The sequence below is a fragment of the Colius striatus genome, chromosome 6 (assembly GCF_028858725.1).
Source record: "Colius striatus isolate bColStr4 chromosome 6, bColStr4.1.hap1, whole genome shotgun sequence".
In the NCBI taxonomy this organism is placed as follows: Eukaryota; Metazoa; Chordata; class Aves; order Coliiformes; family Coliidae; genus Colius; species Colius striatus.
Genome location: NC_084764.1, coordinates 21,984,714 through 22,007,238, shown reverse-complemented (window position 1 = coordinate 22,007,238; position 22,525 = coordinate 21,984,714). Strand labels below are relative to the sequence as shown.

General features: G+C 34.5%; 1 protein-coding gene across 3 annotated transcripts in view; it reads right to left on the bottom strand.

The window, feature by feature from the left end:
- DICER1 (dicer 1, ribonuclease III) overlaps positions 1 to 22,525 on the bottom strand; it is a 68,627-nt gene that overhangs the window by 25,767 nt on the left and 20,335 nt on the right. For all 3 annotated transcript variants that reach the window (XM_061997708.1, XM_061997707.1, XM_061997709.1), the window contains exons 4-16: positions 17,219 to 17,411; positions 16,069 to 16,231; positions 15,531 to 15,661; positions 14,477 to 14,611; positions 13,537 to 13,697; positions 12,095 to 12,263; positions 9,500 to 9,972; positions 5,966 to 6,098; positions 5,019 to 5,261; positions 4,780 to 4,934; positions 3,239 to 3,371; positions 2,684 to 2,759; positions 1,444 to 1,583 (exon numbers count right to left, since the gene is read on the bottom strand). In XM_061997708.1, coding sequence (XP_061853692.1) covers positions 1,444 to 1,583; positions 2,684 to 2,759; positions 3,239 to 3,371; positions 4,780 to 4,934; positions 5,019 to 5,261; positions 5,966 to 6,098; positions 9,500 to 9,972; positions 12,095 to 12,263; positions 13,537 to 13,697; positions 14,477 to 14,611; positions 15,531 to 15,661; positions 16,069 to 16,231; positions 17,219 to 17,362 — 2,256 coding nt within the window. In that variant the 5' untranslated portion in view covers positions 17,363 to 17,411. The remainder of the gene's footprint in view (positions 1 to 1,443; positions 1,584 to 2,683; positions 2,760 to 3,238; positions 3,372 to 4,779; positions 4,935 to 5,018; positions 5,262 to 5,965; positions 6,099 to 9,499; positions 9,973 to 12,094; positions 12,264 to 13,536; positions 13,698 to 14,476; positions 14,612 to 15,530; positions 15,662 to 16,068; positions 16,232 to 17,218; positions 17,412 to 22,525) is intronic.

Here is a 22,525-nt window from a genome sequence, read left to right as displayed (position 1 = left end):
GGATTTTAAAGTTATACTGTAGTATAACCATGGCCCTGGCTTAATGGAAAATTACTCATAAGTTTAATAACTATATTAAGCCCTAGAGGATCTTGTAGATCTTGAAACATTTGCCAAAGCTTTTTTTCCAGATGTGAAAAAGTTGTGACAAAAGCAAGGGAAAGTACTCTTGGGTTCTGTATTAAAAAATAACCAAGAAAGAATGATGCATCATTTGACAAATCAACTCCTCTGAATGAGAGATATCATAATCATGCATTTTATGAGTCACTAGAGTGAGGTAAGACGACTGAGAAAGGCACTTGTAATAAGAAGCATCAAGAAACCCCGTACAAAGATTCAAACTCTTTGTGAAGTCTTGCAAGAAAAAGGCTTTCTCATCTGTTATTTCCTCTCTAATAATGTGATGCCACCAGTATCCTTTCCTAAGCTTTTCCAATGGCCATTTAAGTTAATAATAAAATTGGGACATGTGGAAGATGTTAATAATGGAATTACTTAAAGGCTATCCCCATAACTGAGGTTGCATGTGAACATACAACAGCACTGTAGCCTACTGCCATGAGTGTAAGTGATGACATTCCAACATGTCAGTAAAAGCTATCGGTTTCTTGGTGAAATGCAGAGATTAGATTGCATTGTAGCTTCTGGTATTCTGAATGAGACCTATTCAAAAGGGTTTAGACAGAACCTCTAACAACTACAGGAGAAGGAAGGTTCCAGAGCAGTTGCAAAATACTCTTGACAAAGGTTCTTCAGTTCGTTTTCTTTTAAAGTATTTGACATGCTCCTAAAAATACCATCTAAGTAGTCCAGTTCTACAAACTGATGTTGCTGAAACCTTTTGTAAGAGATCTATGGATAAGTTACTTAATAATGCAGAGTTATAGTAACTATCTCGTGACCCCTTTAGCATATTGTGTATAATGTTTAGAACTATTTTATAAAAATACTAAAAGTAGAATTATTTTCTATTTTAAGATTTAAACAAAAACTACTAAATTCTGTGTTTGATTATTAAAGTCAAACTAAACCAACCATGTAAACATAAGTTGGTTTTTTTTCTGTGCTCAGTGTCTGGCAGATAACTTTTGACTTCTCTTCAGTAATTCTTCCTTTGCTCTGGTGTATTTACTGGATAACTTAATGATCTTACAGATTATTAATGCAGGACAATTTTTCCTCCCAGTTATTTCTGTTTTAGGCAAATGAAGTCAAGCTTTACAAAAAGTGTACAGTCTTTGAACTGCAGGCATGCTTCCAAAGCATATGGTCCTATAAGCTCATTCAGGTAATATTGTAAGTTTCCATACAGTTAAAATTTCGAAGTATTTCTGCTATAAATGCAAGACTTGTAAAAAAAGATTCTTAGGTAAGATTAAGAGTTGACAATTTTGTCTTACCAATACATAACAAATTTGATCAGAGACAAGTGATACTAACAGCTTTAGGATAGCATTGTCTTCTTTTAGTAGAGCCTGGCCTTCCTGGAACACTGGTTTCTTCTTCATCATGTAAATCAAGCTCCTCCTCATACTTAACCGTTTCTTTACCAACTGGCATCAAATGATCATCCAGTTCACCTGAATATTATCAAAAAAGTAAAAGAAAGAATGTTATGAACAATCAAATCTCTGTTCCTTCAGATACTATGCATTAGATGTGATTTCTGACGAAAACATTTCACCTAAGTTTTTACAATACTCTTACTATTGCAAGGCTCTGAAAGCAGAACTTTGAGGAAAGAGTGATAAAGGTTGAATTTTTTGCAAAAAAACACTTGTTGTAGTAAAAATCCTCCGAAATTTCAATAAAACACTGGAATTCTATAAGGCAAATATCAAAGAAAAACAACCTCTTTTCCCCATAAAAAACAAGTGACTGGAGTACTACTTTAAAAAAATAATTAAAAAAAAAATCACTCACATGAAGTCATGCTAAGGGAAAGAGGGAACAGTTCTATTCCTGTAGCATTCTAAAAAGGGAATTGTTACTGTTGAGCATATATTTTCAACACTGAGATGAGACATCAGGGTGTTATTCTTTGTATTTTTTTCACATCTGAATTAAACCTTTTGGTCATGGAATTCATAGCAGTAAATGTATATAGATTTTTTTTTCTTAAAATATGCATAAATACTACTGTGCTCCATCAGAGCACCCATAAAATGGAATTCCCCTTAAAAATTCCACAATAAAGAACATTTAACTTCCTAGAGACAGGACAGTTAAAATCATTAGAACATGACTTCTGATAAATTTAGGTTTGTATATTTTATATTTTAATGTGTTACAATTCGCTTAAAAAAAAAGTTCTTTTTTAGCTGCAGAACATAGTTCTTGACTTACAATCATCATCTTTTAAAGAACAAGACTCTTTTCCCCTGGATTAAGGGAATACTCAATGTCAAAATCTGTGCATCTTGTATTAATGTTTCATTTACTGTTTAAGACAAAATATGTTAAGCAACAAGATTCCCCTGAAAAATTTAACTTTAACTTACAAGGCAGAAGTGAAATATCAGTAAGTACAAGATTGTATCACAAAACATGGCAAGAGAAAGGAAGCTAATAGTATATGGCTATATCAGAAATGCATGCATATGCATAACTTCTGTATCATATTCAATTTCTCAATTATAAAACATTCTTGATGAAAAGATGTTGCTTTTCCAGTTCTTACCAATTTTGTGCAGTTTTTCACAGCAAATAAGAGCTACAACTCTCTCAGCCAGTCTTGCACAACTCATTGGAGGACCCTATAAACATTTAAATATTTATTTAAAATGTTGGCTGATTAGCACATTACTTACTATACATGTCTACTTAACTTTGATTTAACACATATTGTTTGAGTAAAACTCTAAAAACCCCATATTGATGACAGCTTTGAGAAGATATTCAGGTTTATGTTGTTTTCTCACAGAAGCCAAAATTACAAGAACTCAACATATTACTGATCAAAGCAAATAAAGAACATTTTCCTACAACAGATACATAAATATGTGTGAAAAACGAGGCACTGGCAAGAATATTGAGATATTTTTGCCTTTGGAATAAACAGTGACTACTGGAAAACATAACAGAAACAAACAATGATCTACATACAGTCACAGAGCACAATACAGGAAAAAGAGTGATTTTCATTAACAACAATGAAACCAGTTCTAGAAACGGCACAGACATCTATATCAACATATTCACTTATTTCCATGCTTTTCCTTTTCCAAATACCTACAACAATAGAAGCTCGAAGAGGCGAGTTGATTGGCAGGTAGAGCGTAGAGTAAAATGTATGATCAGGTAGTTCTCGGGTTTTACACTTGGGAGCTAGGTGTGTAAATGGATCACTTGGTAATCTAGCACAGTACCTAAGGTGACAAAACATTTTATAAGTAATCAAAACACATTTCAGTGGAAACTTGCCTTACTGGTATAAACACTACAGAATATTATTTTAAGCCAAGCCATATTGAGCACTGCAAGGGTATTCAACTAACTACGTAACAGCAGATCTTCAAGTCTTCTACTACAAAGCTAGCCTCCAGCAAGGTGGTTCCCAATTTGAAAGATGCACAAGACTATTCTATCTTGGGTCCTGGAGTTTGTATTTGTCATTGTTTCATCTCCTAAGTTTATTATTGCACTATTCCTCCTATTTGTCATGGTTTCCCCTGTGAATGGTAGCCTTTCCCCTGTGAATGGTAGCCTACTATTCCCCTGTGAATGGTAGAAATGCACTCATTTCTACCTCTCCCACCTTGGTGTCCAATGCAAAAGTGGTGGTTAAACTGTACTGGATCTCTGAATGACCCATCAGTAATACCACACAATCACCTGCATAATCAGCTGCCAGATAGCCTTTGAAGCTTCTGCCATTATACTTTTAAAATGTGACTGCTTTGCCAGGTTTTAGTTACCAGACAATCTGCATCTCAAGAACTTGGCTACCAAGGTACTATGGCAATTGCATCAAAATTCTTAAACTTAAGTAACTGACAATGACGGTTTTTCCCTTGTTCATACAGTCAGTCATTTCATCACAGAGGATACAACAAGACTAGTTAGGCAAAAACTGCCCTCAATATACGTCTGTTGAGCTGCCAACTCCATTCTCCTTTTTGTGCCTGGAAATTGCTTCCATCAGGACTTGTTTCATAATATTCCATAGGACTAAAGTAAAACTGTAGTTCCCTGGATCTTCGTCCTTGCCTTTTCTGAAGTGTCAAAACATTTACCTTTCCCTTTTGCTGAGGATCTCCTCTTCATTGCCATAACCTTACAAAGATATTTGGCTAGCTCTCTTGAAAACATCCCACCCCAGTCTGTGGACTTGTATTATACTCAGCTTACTTACTATGATTTTGTTTTTAAACATGACAACAGATTCCTATTGCAAATGTGAACATTAGAATTGACAGATTTTACTACAGCTTTAACAAGTCACTTTCAGTTATTTGTTTATTTTTAAAGTTAGCTTGTCAAGAGAAAAAAAATCCCAAAATAATCTTACTACTCTCATTTTGAAACTGAATGTTTTCAGGGCAGCTTTCAATTTAGCAGAAATTGATATTATATTTATTATCAGAACTAGAACCTCTGTAGGAGAGAGTCAATTCCACCTTCAAACCGCTATGACCATTTTCTTCAGGAGAGAACATCCTGTCAAGATTTCTACAAGGAAAGGTATACAATGTTCCAGTCTATGCTTCCATTTTGTGAGAGAGACTCAAACTTTTTATTCAAAGAGAAGTTCTAAAAAGTGAATATGTCTCTTACCTATTTATGTGTCCAATAGCAGTGTTAATTGTTACTCTTGGACTGTTCTCATCCGGCCTCAACACATAGGGTGGAAATACATCATCATCATCAACAATGGGTTCAGTTTCGGTTTCATTAGTATCAACAGATTTTGAGCATTTGTTTCTGAGGATCTTAACATTTCAAGAACAGAATATGATGAGAAATTTTTCTTTAAAAAAATACATTTAACGAAATCAAACACATTCACCTCATACCTTCTCAATTGCTTTGTATGTTTTAAGATCTTCTTCAAAACTTTTGATTTTGTCTGTATCTGCTAACATAATGTAATTGGAAATTGGTGCTCTAGCTCTTCCTTTTGACTGCACATAGGAACGGTATTCCATGGGCAAATCAAAACGCACCACCAAGTTACATTTTGGTATGTCAACACCCTCTTCTACAATACTAGTAGCAATAAGTAGGTTGGTCTCATGTGCTCGAAATTTTCTAAGAACCTGCAAAAGTAATGAAGACAAATTTCAGACATTAGGCTTGATGATTTCCATCATCAGAATCAAAAGCCAATAAAAACAAGAAGAGCAGTTCAGACATTCAAATAACTTGTCTAAATACGCAGACATTAAACTATTACCAAAATATCTTTTCAGGAACTTAGCAAGACGGTTTACCAGATCAGGAAGATCTCAAGGAATATATCCTGGTATACCAAATTATGTGAGTTCAAGAAGTGACTACAGAAACTAGCAATGGAAGTGATCCCATCTACTTCATATGCTTTAAGTGAGGTCTAAATCATAGGGTTTTATATTTATATTATTTAACGACTAAACAAACTCACTTTTAGCAAAGATAAATATTAAAAGGAGTTTAACTGTCATGAACCTTGTACTACTACTACTCAAAGCAGAAAAATTAGATGGTTGATCTGACCAGACACAAACATGACTTTACACAAAGTTTCAGACACAACAAGGTTTCCAAACTTGTTTTGAGTTTTGGTTGCTTGTTTGCTTTTAATGAAGAATGTTTGTATTACCATTAGTACACATATTTGTTAAACCAAAGGAAAGTATCCTCTGAACTTTCAATGACTGCACTCCAAACTCTGCCCATTGGGTTTTTTGTTTTTAAAGACACAAAACACCCCACCAAAAGGTTCTAAGATATTGTTAGTTTCAATTATTTTTCTTGAAGTTACCTCTTCCTGTTTTCTGAATTCTACTTCCATCTGCTTGTTACGAGGCTGGTTCTTGCCAATGCCATGTCCAGTTATAAAATTGCTACTGATGTAAGTCAGTTCTGGATCCTGCTTGCCAGCTTCTTTTATCAACCTAAAAAATATCACAAGCATTTTTAGAAGTCACACAGAAAATGGAAGACAATCCATTGTTTGAAAGATCTACACTAGAAGAAAATGGAAACGTGATAATTAAGCCATGCTAACACATAAACTGACCTTAAGTCTTTCCTAAAAACACCAGTTCTAGTGAAAACCTCTGTAAGGATAATAAAAGATAGACTGCATCCATATCCAGCATGAATGTGCATGTATCACACATTTCAAACCTATCACAGTAAAACCAGGTATTTTTAAACTAATCCATTACTCTGAGGCTCCTTGTTAAGGCACACTACACATAACCACTTTAGTTAATGTCATTTTCTGTAAATTATGAGTGATTTTAGCAGAAAGACTTGTAACTCTTTCCTCAACAAAGTATGTTTTCTCAGCATATGGTGTTAATTTTTAGGCTAAAAAATAGACAGTTATTCTCGTTACTATTAAAATACATATTGCATTCAGTATCCTAATGACAAAATATTGATCTGTTTTCCTAGAGAGTAATGCTCAACCTACCTCATGAGATGTTTTGTAATTAACCCAAACATATCTATAACCTTTGCATGTCTCACTATAAATATCCCAGTACCACTCCACTCATAGCACATCCACTACCAGGTGTTTCTCATAGCCAAAGGACAGCCTTCCTCTGTATACCTAATAGTCATTCAAACCTTTCTCAATTATGCCTCTAACAGCTCTGCCTCACATACAAGATGGGTGCTTGTGCCAGTCCCCAGCTGCATGCCTCCCACCTGTCCAGCAAGATGTTGCCAAACCAGACAGAAACCAGCAGAGTAATCCCATTCCTTTCTACCCTTAGAAAACTACTAAAGTCTCTCCCCTTTACCTGGACAGTGTTTTAAACAAGATTTATGGGAACACAAAAACCTTGAAACCTTCCTTCCTTTACCATCTGTTAAAGCTGGAATGAACAGAGAGTATAGGCAAGAGAATACATAAATAGCAAAGAGCTTGCTTAGAAAAACAGATTACAAGGATCCTCCTGTGCAAAAACACATGCAATTTGTTACTTCAAGGCTAAATGGATTCAGGTGTATGTGTACAGCCTAGGATCTTGAGATACATTAAGAAAGTATACTTTAATAACTGGACAAAACCTCTATTTTTTAATATTTCTTTTTCCACGTAGCATTTCTGTCAAGTCATTTGGCTTCAGTCTGAGCACCTACTAAGCAACTCAAACATTCTTACTGTATCTCATAGAAATGGACCAGTAAAAACATCAGAATAAACATTTCACTGTGCACATATCTGGCAAGTTCGAGACACATGCAACATCGTAGTTAAAATATATATAAAGCAGTAGGTTACAGGTGTTTTTCAAATAGATGCAAAAATTGCTGCTTCCAGATCTCTCTAAAAGGGAGTTCACAGGCACCACAACAAAAACAGAATGAAACTAGACTTTAGAAAATGTTTTGTCTTCTGAAAAGGACCTTATATATACACCAGAAGTCAACTGCATACACCAAATGAAACACTGAACCATTTCCTCAGTTGTGTGTAAAAATAAAGAATAAAGTTGAGGCTTTAGGATTGGTTTGGGTTTTTTTGTCTAATTTGAAGTATTAACAATATGAGCAATACCTGTTGCTAAAGATCTATAGAGATCAGATCTATTTACTGTCTCAAAGAAAATTACTACCCATTTCTCCCAGAAAGTACAACACGTCAGGAATTTTCCATGTCCTTAGTCATCATGGACTTCATAAAATGGAATTTTAGTCTCTAAATACTACCATAATAGATATATTTTAAGAAAAATTATACTTTTGCTTCAGTTTGGTTCTGTGTAACGATCTATACTGGGTTACTGAGAGCCTGAGTAGTTTTCACATACTAATTCAAATACACATCTCTTCCTTACTCACGAGACAGTCGTTATACCTCTATGTACAGTACAAATGTAGCTACAGTCAGCTGGCGTCTTTGAACTAAATTTACTCAATTGAAATGAGTCTCTAATGAGGTTCTCTACTGAAGGCTTTCAGTCTTAATTCAAACAATTTAAGTCTGCTCATCATCCAGGTATTTTGAGACCAAGTGTGTTACATGAGGTAAAGGAGTATTCTGAGGGTCTGCTAGCTAGATTTCAGAAGTGGATAAAAAGATACATACAGTTTTATGTTCTGCTGCTAATAACACATACTAAAGGTGCCAAAAGTTTAAAGCTGGTACTTATTTGATCTAGATATTCTGCCACATTCAATAGCAGTTAGGATACATTATACTGCATAACTAAGTCTACAAGAAAACATATCAGAAAAAAGTATATAATTTTCACAATTCTGTTCACGATAGGCTAATGAAATACTCATTTGACCTCAGCAAAACTTTATCAGAAGCTGTTAATTTTACATCTTCAGGACTTATTGACAGAATATGGTAATTTCACTGAATGGCTTTGCCTAATACTGCATATTTACATAAACACTTCAAAATGAAAAATGAAAAAAAAAGATGAAATTGATTAAAAACCAAAGAGGCAACAAGACTGCAGATCAAAGAATATACTATGCACTCAAAGCATTAAACTGAGGCAAAAGGTAACAACAGGAGGGTCAGACTCAGAGGTACCCAGAATGCAATAAGCAAATTCAACAGGACATTTAGCACACTATCAAAAAACCTACAGAACCCTCAAATCAAGACAGATGAATAAATCAGACGTCAGTCACGGTTTGTAGCAAACAACACTGAACAATTAAGTGTTATGTATAGCTAACATGGATCACATTCAGGAACAAGAACTGATAAGGAGGTAGAGTATTCCAAAGTGTATCTTGGCAAATATTCCAGGGTTCATATTTTTCTTGGTGAAGACTGTAATAAAGTGCTTAGTGTTTGACTGAACAGGCATTTTATAAACATCAACTGTTCAAGTAGTACTGGTAAATCTTAAGAGATATTTGTTCAAGGGCAAAATTGATTTTCTGTAGACTTGGATCATATAATAATGTGATTTAGTATGGTAAATGGTAAAATTTCCAGAAGTATTGCACTCAGTAGGTTAGAGAAGTTTCCAGCATCCCTTGCAAATATAAAGACTGATTAGACAAAGCAGTACATGGTTATTTTACAGGTTAACTGGAGTACTTCACATTTGTCTTCTAAAAGAATCAAATTACAAACTCAGGTCCAAAACAAGCCCTTGAGAACAATTTTCAAAGACACACGTTCCTCTCATCCACCTCATATAGCCTGAATTTTTTATTCTTTATGCAGATCTGTTATGATCTCAACCAACTTTAAAACAGAGTTCTGGAAGTGCAAAACAGTCCTCTACATGTTCATGTTACACTCATGCTGGCAGCTGAGTGTGCCTTTTTCTTTTATAAAAGAAATTAAAAAAATAAAAAGCTTTACCTATTTAGAACAACTGCTGTGTATCTTCTTTCCACAAAAATAATTCCACACAAAATATTAGTAAAGGGAGATGGGAAATTAGTCTCTGGCTTCTCTTTCTCTTCAATTTCTTCATCCTCATCATCATCTTCAGAATCACTCCAAGATACATAATTATCCTGATTCCTATTGTTATACCACTCAACACTTTCAAACTGCTGCCGTTCATAAGGTTTATATTTGCGCAAGATTTCCAGCAGCTTTATTACTTTTGGGGTTACGAATTTCAGGTCAAGTGAGGCAGGTGAGAAGTGTTCTTCACAGAGTGCATGTATTTTCCTTAGGAAAGTGTCTGTAAACAATAAAAATTTCCTGTGCAGCTCCTCTTGTTCGTGTTTGATATACTTCTGTAGCTCTCTCACCATCATCCCAGCTACCTTATCTGCACACCAGGGTCCCAGAACAACCAACACAGCTCGACAGTCTGTCAATATCTACAACACACGAATTCAAACATCAGTTCAAAGAGTACATTCATGAATTACTCATTTAAGACTGGAATCTGGTTTCTTGTATAGCATAGTCTTTACGAGGACTATGATAACTGTTTTCTTACATAAATATTTTGAATATTTAGCCTGCTTTTGTTATTTCAGTGACTTTAGGAACTTTGATACTTCTAATGAAGCAAGTTTCCCTCTCCTTAAATTATTACAATTTAACTTAAAACTTTTACATTTCTGAATCTCAAGAGAACAAGTTAAAAGAGTATTTTACAACTTTGTAAAACTAAATTTGAAGTTTCCCTTAAGATAATTATGCTAAAAAGAAGAATACTACAACCAAGCATTTTCACTTTGTTACTGATACTTGCACAGTTTTAAAAGTATCCACAGAATCACAGAATCTTAAGGGTCTGAAGGGACCTCGAAAGATCATTCAGTCCAACCCCCCTGCCAGAGCAGGACCACCTAGAGTAGGTCACATGGGAACTCATCCAGGCGAATATCTAACCAGAAAGTTGTACGGTTGCCTTAGGGTAATCTTGCAAGTCTAGTTTCTCAATGGAAAAAAAAAATTAGACATTTGTATGTGTGAGTGGAATAGGAAAACCAGAAAGAACTATGTACCTTGCTCAGTGAGCACAGCATAGGCACTTGAGCACCCATCAACATCTTATCTGATTGCAAGTTGCTTCCTCTCGTAGAGTCAAGTGATCAAGCAATAAACTAGGAATTTGAAAGTGAGCTACACAGGTGACACTATTAAAAAGACTCAGAATTTAGATGTACTATAACAACAATAGAACTATGACAGTAAGGACAATACAATTTTCAGTTGCTGCTATAATTTCTCTTCCTTCTTCCCTTCTATGAAGTAATAAAGAATAGGCTATCACCCTCTTTACACTATACTCCCTGAAGTTTGTTAACTCTAAGACTTAAAATTTATTGAAACTAGTTGGAACTGCACATAGAGGCTTGACACCCACAGCACCTAGACAAAAGGCACCTCAGGTTAAAAAACAGGAAATATTCTTTTTCTTAGTATGAGTGCCTCCATCTTCTTGGATAGCTACTGATCAGAAAACAAGCACAGAGGGTTATGTGCATGAGCAGCACAGCAGTTAATCCACTCTTCTGGACTATGCAGCTGCCCACATTCCTTATAAATTTTAGTCTATATATTTTAGGTTTAGCACAAAAGTAATCAGAACTTCCTTTTCCCATGCAGCTCTGATAAGACTGTACTATCTTTCCTTTTGGCCCAAATAATCTTTTTTTCTGGACAGCATCAGTGCTGGGTTTCTAAAAATGTTAAAGGAAACTGGAATACTTTAAACTGAAGAAATAAATATTTTCTCCAACTTACTCAAGGACTATTACAGAAACATGACTCACTACTGACTTCTTATTAAACTTACATTAGACTTATATACCTATGTGGCTATACCTCTAGCTCCCCAAGAGAGAAAAAAAGCTGCCTAAACCCTAAATGTGGGATCCCTGCTCAATACACCATACTTTCTGGACTCTAATCTTTCATTCTGGATGATAACATAGGGGCAAACACATACAAAGTTAGGGGCAAGCTTGAGGTTAAAATTCCACTCCAGAAGTCGTGGCACTAGTGCAATACCATTCTAGGATAGACTGCAGAAATTAGGATAGGAAAAAAAAAATCTATGGCTGGAATTTTTGCCTGAATTCTTATTTAATCACCTTGCAATACACCTGGGTATAGTTTTTCCAAATACTTCCCGAGGCATTATTTCCTCTTCTGTACCGAGTTATTCAAAGGTCATAGGAGATTAAGATGATGTCAAATTCTTGACTTCAGAAATAAAGATCCACAACATCAGCATGTAAAATTATTTCATTGCCTTAAGTAAATTTTAACCTTGAAGTAGATGAAGTTCTAATCAGTGGTTGACATTCACTGTAAAAGCCACACTCTTTTAGAAAAAGACCTGCACTGATTCCAAGTATAAAACCCAAAAGTCTTTCTACTCAGCCTTGGATGGCTAGCTTAAAAAGTTTCAGTAATAGACACGGCAAAGAAAATTAGTAGTAAGGTTTCTATTCCTCAGTTTTTTATATAGCTTAATGTCCTTACCTGCTTAGAAATTAAGGTAGAATCTCGTTCTTTTGAATGTACAGATATGTTGCAGTCATTTAGAAAACTAAGTGCTTCATCCAATTCTTTTAACAATCTTCCATACAACCCACTTTTGTCAGTATATGGTCCACAGTCTACAACAATCTCACACGGTTGAGAAGTGTATCTTAATTAAGGACAAAGATCAAGTTAAACACAGCTCCTGAAAGCCAGAGCTATTTTCAACCTGTATAAGGTTATACAGTCAATAACAGCAACATGAAGCGTATTCAAGTACAATTCTTTCCCCACGATGAATTAATAGTGACCACAGATAAATAAAATACCTTTCACTACCGCCAAATACTTCATTCTAAGGTACTGTTTTTTCTAGTACACTCCCTAAAAAGGAGATTAATATCACTAGCTTCATTTTGAATATTGGCAAATAAATTTAGGGTAAAGAACATGAAATTTACTTGACCACCGTATCTTCACTTTTGGTTTTCCAAAGTGTATTCTTTTGATACGTCAAATGAATACAACTTGCGTAATGACAATTGAAGTCTCTCTATATGCTCACAGAAGTAATTACTCTCACTGAATAGGAGAGCTATGAATGTGAAATTCTTCAAAGCAAATGGTTCACACAAATTCAGAAAAGTGCATTTAAAAACCACACCCACCAAACAGTTATTCCAGAACATGAAACAGCTAGTTTTTACTCTGTTTGAAACTCAGTTCATATAGCACAGCACAGGTGGTACAAGAAAATATGCTACATATAAATAATTTCAAACTAATTTTCTTCTACAACAAATCATCATTCACAGGATTCTACATTCTGTAAGACCACAGAGGAAGATACCTACTTGCTATGTTACTTCAATATTGTTTTTACTGCTTCCTCACATCTCCCTCTGTCTCTAAACACAGGCTACTCATTTGGGAACAAAACAAAACAAAAGAAGAAAAAAAAAAATCACACAATTTTTCTGTATTGTAGAAATACAGAAATGCATCACTTTTCCAAAACAAATAGCAATATTATGGCATGAACTGAACAAGAATCAGTTACTTTTCAAACTAAGATGGCATTTTACAAGTTGAGGCAAGTGTAACATTTTTTTTAGGTTGGCAATGTGTTAGGTGAGTTTTTTTAATTTGATCATGTTTTTGGTTTTTTTAGATGTTTTGTTTTGTCTTTGTTTTTTTAACACCTACAGAAAATCTTTGAATATCAAGGCCAATCGGCCTTTGACCTAACTTTAAAAAAAAGACATACTTCAACACTGGTTACTCAAAACCCAATTTAACATTTCCTCCCTGCCACAAAAATAAATAATGGCATCACAGCACAAACGTTCCTAAAACTTGAGAGGAACTATTTCTACTCATTATTCCTCTACCCACAATGAAAATACAGTCATCAAATTAACAGTCATAATTGTACAACATACCTGTCTAAAACCACCAAATCAGTCGCTGTTTCAGCATTGCTCTTTAAAATTTTCTCCAGTTTCTGGATCTTTTCCTCTAACTCTGCAGGATCACATTTCCCATTTAAAATAGAAGCTGTTAATCCCAAGATTCGAGGACATGATGGATAATCCTCACATATCTATGAGGTAAAATAGAACAAAATAGCTTTGTTATTGCAAGTCTGCCATTAAGATAATAGATTGCAAAATTAGATGTTCAGTTGGAAAGTACTATTTCAATAGTAGGTGTTCAAAACAGAACCAAATGTACAATCAATATTTTCTGTTTTATTAACTCAAAGTTAAACTAGAAACTGAGTAACATTTAACATCATCTTTAAATGTAAATATTTACAATTTGGAAAAACAAAGAAACAGTATTGCATAGAACTTCCTTGCCACATTGACAACACACATAATACTTCCACATCATATAAAAGCTAAAGTGTTATCTAAAAAGACACATGCTCTGTATAACCTGAACAAATTTGCAAAGACATTAATTATACAGGTTTCTCTTATACACTAAGTCAAATGCCATATCGAGCCAAGAGTATCCCAAAAGAACATTACTAACATCTTTTGAAATCATTATTTTAAAAAACCCAAAAAATTGATTAGTATATCCCATTCACAAAGTCAAATATTTTATCAAAAGAATCTACAAAACTCCCCTAATTCCATAAATTTAGCTCCTCTTCTCTGTTAATGCCAGGTTTTTATCTCCACTGTAAAAAAAACAATAACTACACTATTTTTCTAACTCACTTCAGAGTTCCAGAATATGTTAAAATATGGTCCCATGGACCTTTTACCTTAATAGCAAAAGTGGCTATAAACAGTTTCCATTTCTCTAGCCCTCACAATTGACTCTGCTTCTTTAGCCAAGTATTAGAACACTCATAGAATGGAAACCCACCTTCATAATTTCTCGGTATGGGTGATCCTGGATTGCAAGATGGCACTCATCAAACACCAGAAGATTTATGTTTGACAGTGATAAAAATTCATTTCTCAAAACAGTCAAAGCAACATGACATGTCATAACCAGAACCTAGATTCAAAGGGAAAAAAACCAAACATAATATCAACACCAGCCAGACTACACAGAAAAAAACTACATTAAATCCCTAACAAGTTAGTGTCTCTCATATGTACCATCTTTCTTGCCATGTCTCTGGCAAGAAAGACAATTTTTCATAAACTCATAACCACCTGCAGCTGTAATAGAAAAGCAGGATGTTATCACAAGTGTTTTAAATTGAAAACTCATTTCTTGTATATTATTACAGACAAAAAGTTGGTTTTGTTGATAAAATTATACATTATTTTATGATAACTTTGAAATCAAAGTATAGTAACATTTTCAGCTGTCATAGTTCCTGAGAGATATTTCATAGGCCACTACTTAATGCTGAAAAGAAAAACCCAGAAATTACAAATATTTTCATTACTGCAAGATACTTAGGTTAGCATAGAAAAAAAGACTGTAACTGAATTCGACCAAGGACCACCAAGGCAATTGTTACTATTAAAGCTAATGATTTTACATCTAAAAAAAGAATTACACAGAAGCAGTATACCAAAAAGGCATAAATAAAACATGTGCTAAAGAGAATGTGATACATCCTCAGAGAACATTCAATTTTATCTTTTTTTTTTTTAATTACCTAGTATTTAAACATATTTTAATGACATTTAAAGCATACTATGCATGCTCAAAGTTTCTTCTGCAACCATCATCATGAACCACAAAGTCAGGGAGACTGAAAACAAAGGATTAAAAGGACAGTTTTTTAAAAACTTGAGAACCTCTATATACGGTTTGCCTCAAAACAAACATAAATAATACCAATATGTTGAATTTCTGATAGTAAAAGTTGATATAGAATTGCAAGACAGTACCACTGTTGATGAAGATTCATTCATGTAGTCTAAAGCTAATTATATTAGTTTATACTTAAACACATTACCTGATTCTTAGAGAATTCCTGACTCCACTTCTCTTTTGTCCATGGTTCAGTTATCTCTAAACTTGAATACTCTCCCACTTTAAGATCTGAATGTGTCCTGACAGCTGACACTTGTTGAGCAACTTGATTTGCTTAAGAAAAAAAAAAACACAAAAAAAATCTCAATCACATAAAGGCCTTTTCATACATTAGTTTGCAAGATGAATGTCATATTACCTAGCACCATGTTTCAGAAAAAATCCTTTAGCTTTGACTAATATTAAACCAGACATACATGGCAACTGCCTCCATGTAAAAATCACACCAACAGACTGGGAACTACGGAAAACAGAAGATTTCAGAGATAAACAGGTTTTATTAAACGGATTATAAGCAAAAGACGAAAGGTATCACATTCTTTAATCAGTTCAGCATCCTTGATGTTGAAGGCTTTACACAAAAGTTTCTCCCAACTTTGCTTTCACAGAACTTCTATTAAGGAATATTCCATGAAAATATTAGCAGCACGTTGAGGAAGTTATTATACTTCTCCTCTTACCCGAGTTGACCAAGAACACAGTTCTTTTTCCATTTTTGTTGAAATCTCCCCTGATCTGATAGGACAGCTCTTTAGTGAGTAGTACTGCAATAAAAGTCTTCCCTGAGCCAGTGTTTAAGCAGACTATTGTATTATGATCCAAAGCTGCTTCAAGCAGTTCAACCTAGGTTTAAAAAAAAAAAAAAGTCCTTACTCATAGCAATGCAGTGAAAAAGATCACAAAGAAATAACACAAGTAGTAAATAAACCACAGACAAGTCAGTAGCATCTCTGGGGATCTTTCCACTGCCATAGGATGTATCTCATAATAATGTAGTGTAACAGTCTTTCAAAAAATATTAATACATGGTCTCTTCCAACCCCTACCATTCTATGACTCTATGCTGTATACAGTCTAACCTTCTAAATCTGAAATAATTTAGTATCACAATTGCTGCTATTTCAAGTAGCTTTCTAACTGTATCTTTTTAATAGATGAGACTGTTACTAGATTCATTATATGAAGAAACTGAGGTTTTAAATCTAACTGTACACATCATTTCAGCCCAATAAGCAAGTATATTAACTCAAGGTGACCCAAGCTTTTTAGTAATACTAACCAAATGCTAGCTGTCAGGCACCTCTGCAATGCAAAGGGAACTGAAGTTCTAGGTTTCCATAATAAAATGAAAATCAGAATGGCCTGAGAGGGCTTCTGACATGACTGAGCTGCTTTAACCAGCATTTGAATAATAATTAAAATTTTTAAAAAAATTTTAAAATTAAAATAAAAATTTAAAAAACAAATTTACCACATAGAAGATAAAAGGTCAGAGGGTAAAAGGGGCATGATTGTACACATACAGTGGAGAAGTACAGTGTAATGTTTACTGTATTTGTCTCTAACAGCATTTTGCAGACAGCAGCAAGAGAATACTCAAAAGTTATTCTGGCCATTATACCAAACAGAGGAAAGGATAGGGGAATATTAAAAATGTAGAACACAGCCAAGGTGAAGAAAAAGACACAATTAACTCCCGACAGGTGGAGCTGAGAAACATGCCTAGACCTTGTACATCACCACACATTCTCCAGCTGCTCTGTTTTTTTTCTATTAAGTTATTAGATTTAATTGTTCTTTTTTATGATGTTACGGTATTATCACTAGTACCTGATATTTTCTTGGTGTGTAAATGTTATCATGAATTGCTTCTTGTTGCCATGGTAGCCCAAAAAATGGACCCATTGGGGAGGAAGCAGGGGTCATGAGCTGCAGTCCCGCCATGCTGAGGGATTGCAAAGCAGGGCTTTTCATTCATTCATCCAGTGTTTCTTTCATTGCATTTTTGTTCCAGCACAGCCTACTATGAGAAGAAAAAGAAACAGTATTATATAGTCATAATATAAATCAAGAAGAAAAATATTTATTCCAAGAAAAGAATATTACTTGATTGTACTTCCAGCAAGTGCTAATTCTCATACTATTTTCAGCAGAAAATGCTCATGTTAAAATTGCTAGCACTTATCCACTTAAACACATGTGTTTATCAAAACACCAAAAAAATTTGAAAGGAGTTGTACCTCATGAGTTCAAGTTCATTCTGGGCATTTGGGTTTATTCACATACATTTCAGAATACAGATGGAACTTATTCTAACATAATCCCATTTAAAATATCTATAAGAACAAATTTTCAAAAATAAAGTTTGTTTAGCTTCGCTTCAAGAACGAAAGAGATTGATTTTTCTAGAGCACAGGCATAAGTATAATTTTTTTCCATTTTTCTTCCCAACCAGAAAGTCCCTATGACCAGTTAAAGTTTCACATACACACACACACACACACACATACCATGAACTTTATCCTAATCATTATGAAAAGAAGAGGAAATACACAAAAACTTTGGTATTTTCCAATCAACATATTCTGATAACGTTATCTGTTTAAGGAACTGGTAAAAGTATTATTTGTAGTACTTGAGAACTCTGATACGGAGTAATGGAGAAAGAGACCCTTATCAGGTTTACCACCAGTCTCTAGAAAGATACTCCAAATGATTCCTAAGGCTATGAAGTCCTCCTTACTGGGAACATTAAAAAATATTTGCTGTCAGGAATGATCAAGGTATTTAAAAAAAATTCAATTCTGCCTGTCCAGGAAAACTGATAAAGTAGTAAATGTTCCACTTAAACATAAGAAGAAACTACTTTACTGTAAGGGTGAGGGGGCTCTGGTACAGGTTGCCCAGAGGCTGTGGAGTCTCCTTCTCTGGAGGTTTTGAAAACCCATTTGGATGTGTTCCTGTGCAACCCGATCCAGGTGGACCTACATTAGTAGAAGGTTTAGACTAGATGATCTTTAAAGGTCCTACCTGACCCCTACCATTTATTGATTCTGTGAAATGTAACTTCTTGGTCTTTAGCTCAGCAACCAAAGTACTTCCCCTTCCATAAAATACAGTATTTCTTTCCTAATAGAACTATGTGAATATCACTCTGATATTCCAATTTGAGCTCTGACAGAAACTGTTAGAGTGAGAAGACTCCTGAAAGAAAAGCTGTATTCAAATGCTTTTAAGAAAAAGACATAGCATACATTTTCACAGGACACACTAAAGAATACTCTTGACATTTTATCTGGTTTTTTTTTTTTTTTTTTTAAGTTGCTCTTGAATGAATCTGCCATCTCACACAAATCTTTACTTTTTAAGTCCTGTAACCTAAGCTACCATTTCAGCCCGAGTCTTTTAGATTACCTAAATAGATAAAATGGATAAAATAGGATATTGCTTTACTTAGCTGAAAATAGAAAACAGCATAGTTTACACACATCATAAAATCAGTAACACATCGTTACCTATTACCATTTTAATACAAAAAGACTCATGTAGATTTTTAAATTATTATTTCAAACCATGCACACAAGTATATGCAGGTTCTGTTCTAACAATTCAACTTCATAGAGCATTCAAATGTGGCACAACTAAAAAGATGTTTTAGTTCAATCCCTTTTTGGAACTAGTAGGTTCATAGCTGCTCCTCCACTGGGACTCCACAATGCAGGAGACAACCAGCAAGAAAGATGGGTATGCACCATTCAGTTGCATGAAGTAAAGATGATCATCCTTGACATGCTCATCTACTGAGCATCTGCACATCAAATGTATTGATATAATCAGTATATGACTAAATCAAATTACATCAGTCATGTGGCAAGGACAGCAGCAAGATACACAGTCTTCCCCGGCAAGTGGTAAAAAGCATCAGGAAACTCTGGGCACCGCTAATGTAATTGAAGCTTTTGTATGAACTGACAGCTTACATATCAGAGATGGGGAGAAGGGCTTCTAGCTTCTCTTTTTATATTCCAATAAGTATTATGCTAGTTGGTAACACAAAAAAAACCCCACCTTTTGAAGAACACAAGTATTTATCAGTTCTACAATATTTTGTTGAAATGGTCTGAGGCACATTACTTACAGGTTGGCTTTGTTTAAAATAAGATCTGATCATAGTCGGCATAATAGCTCAAGGTTAGAACAAATAAGGAAAAAATCTCAAACCTTTTGCATAATGAAAGCTAAAGTAAATTCACCACTCATTCCTGTATCTAAACCCAGTCACTTCTAAGCCACCTTAGAGCAGCAGTGCCTCTTCTTTTTTTACTATTTTACTATTTGCCTGTGTTTCTTTTCCAAATCATAAATACGTTAGGAATATATTTCATAAAATAGCTTTATCACAGCACCAGGAAGGGATTAAGGAACGAGAACCAACCTTATTTGAGAAGGCTGCTAATAAAAAAACAAGCATAGTATCTAAGATTCACAAATAAGCATATCTTCTTTGCTACACACTTCATGAGAGTAATACTAGTTTAGCTATGTCACTGCAAGAAGCAAGGAGATTTGTATTAACATATGGTTCTAGCTTAATATGGAAGAATTGTGAAACATGTACTCTCAACTACAATTTTGGCTTCTCTGTATCTATTTGAAAGGCTTGTCCTAAAGTACAATCATCTCACTGAGATCAAAAAATATTTTAAAAAAAACCCTTTGAAGTACAAAGAAAGAACAGGCACATTTGTCACTTAAAGAGTAAGCGCAAGCAAAACATTGCCTGTCACTGTTAAACATATTATTACCATGCAATCAGACAAAAAAAGGATATTCTACCAATGATAAACTGCATGATTAATGGACAAAATAACAGAGTTAAGCTCATGAGGCAGAACACACTTGAAACAGCTTAAGTCCCCTCACTATCTCAGGTAAAAAGTCCCTAATCCATCAATGCTACTTCCTGCTGTGCTAAAGTCTCCTAGTCCAGGCCTTCATTTGTATGAGTTGTGTTGCAAGTATTTAAGACCTGACAAGATCAATGTCAAGATTATTACAGGAGTAAAGCAGAATAATGAAGTAATTGTATCATTCCAAATCTCTACTTCAACAGCAAGGAAAAATATCAAGTTCTTCAATAAAAGCAATCCATGACCACCTAAAAATAAAAAGGAAAAACATACATATACTTGAAAAATAGGTTTTAAATTAAAAACACTTGAGATATAGGTACATGTGTTCAGAATTTGTGGACAATAACCAACTGAACCTAGCTGAAACTTAGCTAACAGGGAAGCAGAAAAAAACTCAAACTAGTCCTGTTCAGTCAGTGGGAGTAACAAAGATATTTGCTGAGATGTTCCATCTTTATCCACTGTGGTATTTTGAAAATTGACAGGGGGAAAGAAAAAAAAAAAAATGTAAGAACTTGCTGAAGCAAAATTTGCAGGAAAACACAGGAAACAAGACCTGCTTCCTGTGACTTTAGACTAGGTTACAGAAGTTGGACAAAGCAGCACAGTGTCCGCGCATACTTGTTCCACTAAAATAATACAGAAAGGTCCCATTTTTACAGCCATCAGTGCTGATAGTTTTAAGAGCAAAATCCACGACATGATGTTCTTACTTTGTTGCTCATTAATGTGAGCAGATGGTGAACCGCACAGCTAAAACTGTGTTCTACCACTTTAAAAAATGGTTTCAGATGAGCACAAATTTGGTAATGAACAGCCAGCAACATTTAAATGGCAGTTTCTTCCAGTCTACAATAGTTCTGAAACTGTGGGGTATCATTTTCACTCATGGAACTATAACCAACTTGAAGCAGTCCTTTGATGCACATAAAAAGAGTTTCACAGAAACATTAAGAAATCTAAGCCAAAGCAAGTATGGCACTTACCTGGAATAAGACATCTTGGATCTAGTCTTGCTCCAAGGACTGGCTGAACACTTATGGAATGACTCTCTGAATTAAACAGAGAAGAGACTAGAGCCCTAGGAATGCATGTTCCAAGTTTTTTGTGTGCATAGCATGTCTTATATTCATATCTACCTAATGCACTATAACTATCTCCTTTTAACAACTAAAATTTATTATTGCCACATGCAATGTATTTCATCTGCTTTCTTCACTAATACTGATTTGTAAATTTATACCAAACACAATTCATGTGATATAAAAATTACTTCTCATGCTACAGGTTTTCATCTTTGCTCAGGAATGTCTAACTTATTCTCTAAAAACATCAGCCAAAAAAAACCAGTTAGCCTTGAGGGGTGGGGGGAAAAAAAAGAATCTCTGCTTACTGTAAAGAAGATAAACTGTTACCTATACAAAAACTATGAAGAATATTCTCTTACGTGAACACCTTAAAGAGTCTGAGTTATCTCATTCTTTATGTCCAAACGCCACAAGAAACATTAATTTGCTCTAAGATTTAATACAGAAAATTCTTCTTGGGTCACAGAAGAATAAAACTGCAAAATACTACAAATATAAGAGTAGAAAATTAATGTGAATGTTAATTTAGAAAATATATTCACTGAGAATGTTCTATACCAAGTACTGAAGAAGTCTACCGTAAGGAGATTTCTATTTACTCTTTAAGTGTTCAGCAGCAAGAATTGTTTTGCCCAAGTAAAGATTAAGACAAGAAATTCCTACATCATTTAGTTTCTAAAACTGTTTTTGAAGTATCCTTTTTAAAAGGAATTGACTATTCCTATGACAGTCCAAAACCTTTACCAAGACATATTTCATGAATATTACTGCTGTAACTTCAGTTTTCCAGACAACTTAAAAAATCCAAAATCAAACACATTGACTTTCTATTTAGAAAAAAAAGTCTAAAACTCAAACATCCTAGAAACAAGCAAAAAAGTTTCATTTTCACAGAAAATGGACATTTTTCCACTTCATTTAGCAGCCAATATCTAGGATACTTTGAACATTAAGTATTGATATTTCTGCTCCAAACTCAAAACTCCAAGTTTCTAAACAACATCATTTGTCCCAGAAGGTCTAAAGTAAGGAAATACTGTCAAAACTGTATTACTGAATAGGATGAATCAGAACTCCAGTATGCTATCTTTAACATACAGCACAGTTGCATGAGACACTCCTTATCTGCTAATCTT